General features: G+C 47.2%; 1 protein-coding gene across 1 annotated transcript in view; it reads right to left on the bottom strand.

Moving 5' to 3' along the window:
• LOC121715039 (inositol polyphosphate-5-phosphatase A-like) overlaps window positions 1–2,500 on the bottom strand; it is a 42,746-nt gene that overhangs the window by 9,235 nt on the left and 31,011 nt on the right. Inside the window, 4 exon segments of the mRNA XM_042100337.1 lie at window positions 567–619; window positions 1,137–1,159; window positions 1,162–1,239; window positions 2,387–2,450. Of these exon segments, the coding sequence (XP_041956271.1) occupies window positions 567–619; window positions 1,137–1,159; window positions 1,162–1,239; window positions 2,387–2,450 (218 nt within the window).

Below are 2,500 nucleotides of genomic sequence, written 5' to 3' on the forward strand. Positions count from 1 at the left end.
CAGTGGGCACCACGAGAGAGGTGATTTGTCTTTGTCTCCTGCCACCGGGTGTGTGGTGTGTGTGTGTGTGTGTCCATGTCAGGTACGGGTGGGCACATCGAGGTCATTTATCTTCGGCTGCTGCCACCCTGTCCCATTCAGCAGCTGCCAACGGCCACAAATAATGGCTTTCTGATGTGTGAGTCACACACACTCCTCACACACTCTCCGCAAGCGTTCCGGAAACACTCCACAAGCTCCACGCTTTGTCTCGGGGCCAGGGGGTGGGGGGGTGGGGGCTGACACATGTAAGTCAATAGAAACCACTGTGCACTGACAAAACACTAAGACACAACAAACACTATACATACGGCCAGATGGGTGACAAAGAGAGAGAGAGTGTGTGCATGTGTGTGTGCATAAGTGTGTGTGTGTGTTTGAAGGGGTTGATCGAGAAGTACAAGGAAGGTCTTCTAATCATGTATGTATAGACACATATGTACTGAGTGTCAGTGAGTACATTCTGGTTCACATATGCGTAGTGTGTGTGTGTGTGTGTGCGTGTGTGTGTGTGTGCGTATACATACTGGTTATGAATGAGCCATCGTGTCCTCATGTAGCCTTTCCTGGACCATTTAAACTGTGGAGAAAAACATACACAACTCGAGTTGAGTCGAGCGCTGACACACACACACACAGTCCTACTTGCACAACGCCCAAAGCATCATCCACTCTGCATTCAAATACATACACACACACACACAAAGGTACACGCGCACGCACACACACAAAAACATAAACACAAAAAAAAAAAAACGAGTGTGTCCACATAAACAATCTAGCAGCTGGTTTCACTCACTTTCTCCCTCTCTTACACACACACAGAAGACATACACAAGAACACACAGAACTCACGTCGGGCCAGAAACACTCACTTTCTCCCTCTCTTACACACACACACACACACACAGAAGACACACACAAGAACACACAGAACTCACATCGGGCCAGAAACACTCACTTTCTCCCTCTCTTACACACACACACAGAAGACATACACAAGAACACACAGAACTCACATCGGGCCAGAAACACTCACTTTCTCCCTCTCTTACACACACACACAGAAGACACACACAAGAACACACAGAACTCACATCGGGCCAGAAATTCTTTGGAATTTTTCTTTCTGCACGGTGGTCACTCCCTCTAGAGAGCCCACGAACTTGTTCTGTCCAGCGATGGGCTTGAACTCCCGTGCTGCAGAGAGAGAGAGAGGGAGAGAGAGAGGGAGAGAGAGAGAGAGAGAGAGAGGACAGAGAGAGAGAGAGAGAGAGAGGACAGAGAGAGAGAGAGAGAGAGAGAGAGAGAGAGAGAGAGAGAGGGAGAGAGAGAGGACAGAGAGAGGGAGAGAGAGAGGGGAGAGAGAGAGGGAGAGAGAGAGGACAGAGAGAGAGAGAGAGAGAGAGAGGGAGAGAGAGGGAGAGGGAGAGGGAGAGAGAGCGAGCAAGGGGAGAGAGATGGAGAAAGAGGGAACGAGGGAGAGGGATATTGTTAGAAAGAGAGAGAGCAAGGGAGAGAAGGTAGAGAGAGAGAGAGAGTGAAAGAGAGGGGTATTGGTAGAAAGAGAGAGAGCAAGGGAGAGAAGGTAGAGAGAGAGAGTGAAAGAGAGGGGGATTGGTAGAAAGAGAGAGAGGGAGAGAGGGATTCATAGAAAGAGAGGGAGTACAGAGAAAGAGAGAGAGAGAGAGAGAGAGAGAGAGAAGGACTATTAAAAGCGTGTAAACACATGCAAACACAGATCAATACCCTAATGTGCACTCATTTATGCCACTCAGTGATGGGGATCTATACACACACCACACCCCATTACTGTGTGTGTGTGTGTGTCGCTGGGGTGGGAGACGGCAGCCATGTTGTTTATGGCTCTTCCATTGGGCTCGTTCCTGAACGTTTATTCATAAGCGCCGTGACTAGACTCACGACACACACACACACACACTTGCCTCTCTCTCTCGCTCTCACACACACACAGCCAGCCTTCCCAACTCGGTCTCTAGAGTTTGTATTTGCAATTCTGTACACACACACACACACACACCTGCTGTGTTATCAGAGATAACGTGTGACATCTGTAACTCTGCTGATGCGCGTCACATACTCAACATCGATGTCATAATCACCAGTGCATGATGGGAATAGTTTTAACCGTTAAGATCGTACTGCTCATTTCTTACCGTTAAATTCACACTGCTCATTTCTTAATGCTAAAATCATACTGGGCATTTCCCATTAAATCATTAAAATCATACTTGTCATTTCTCACTGGTCATTTACCATTGAAATCATACTGGTCATTTCTTACCTTTAAAATCATACTGGTCATTTCTCACTGGTCATTTCTTACCATTAAAATCATACTGGTAGATATTCTTCAGACTCTTGTGGATGAAGTACATGCTTCCCAGCGCCTGTCAACACACAAACAAACAGCTTACTGAACACAGCAGTCCACAACAAA

This window comes from Alosa sapidissima, chromosome 8 (genome assembly GCF_018492685.1).
Source record: "Alosa sapidissima isolate fAloSap1 chromosome 8, fAloSap1.pri, whole genome shotgun sequence".
In the NCBI taxonomy this organism is placed as follows: Eukaryota; Metazoa; Chordata; class Actinopteri; order Clupeiformes; family Clupeidae; genus Alosa; species Alosa sapidissima.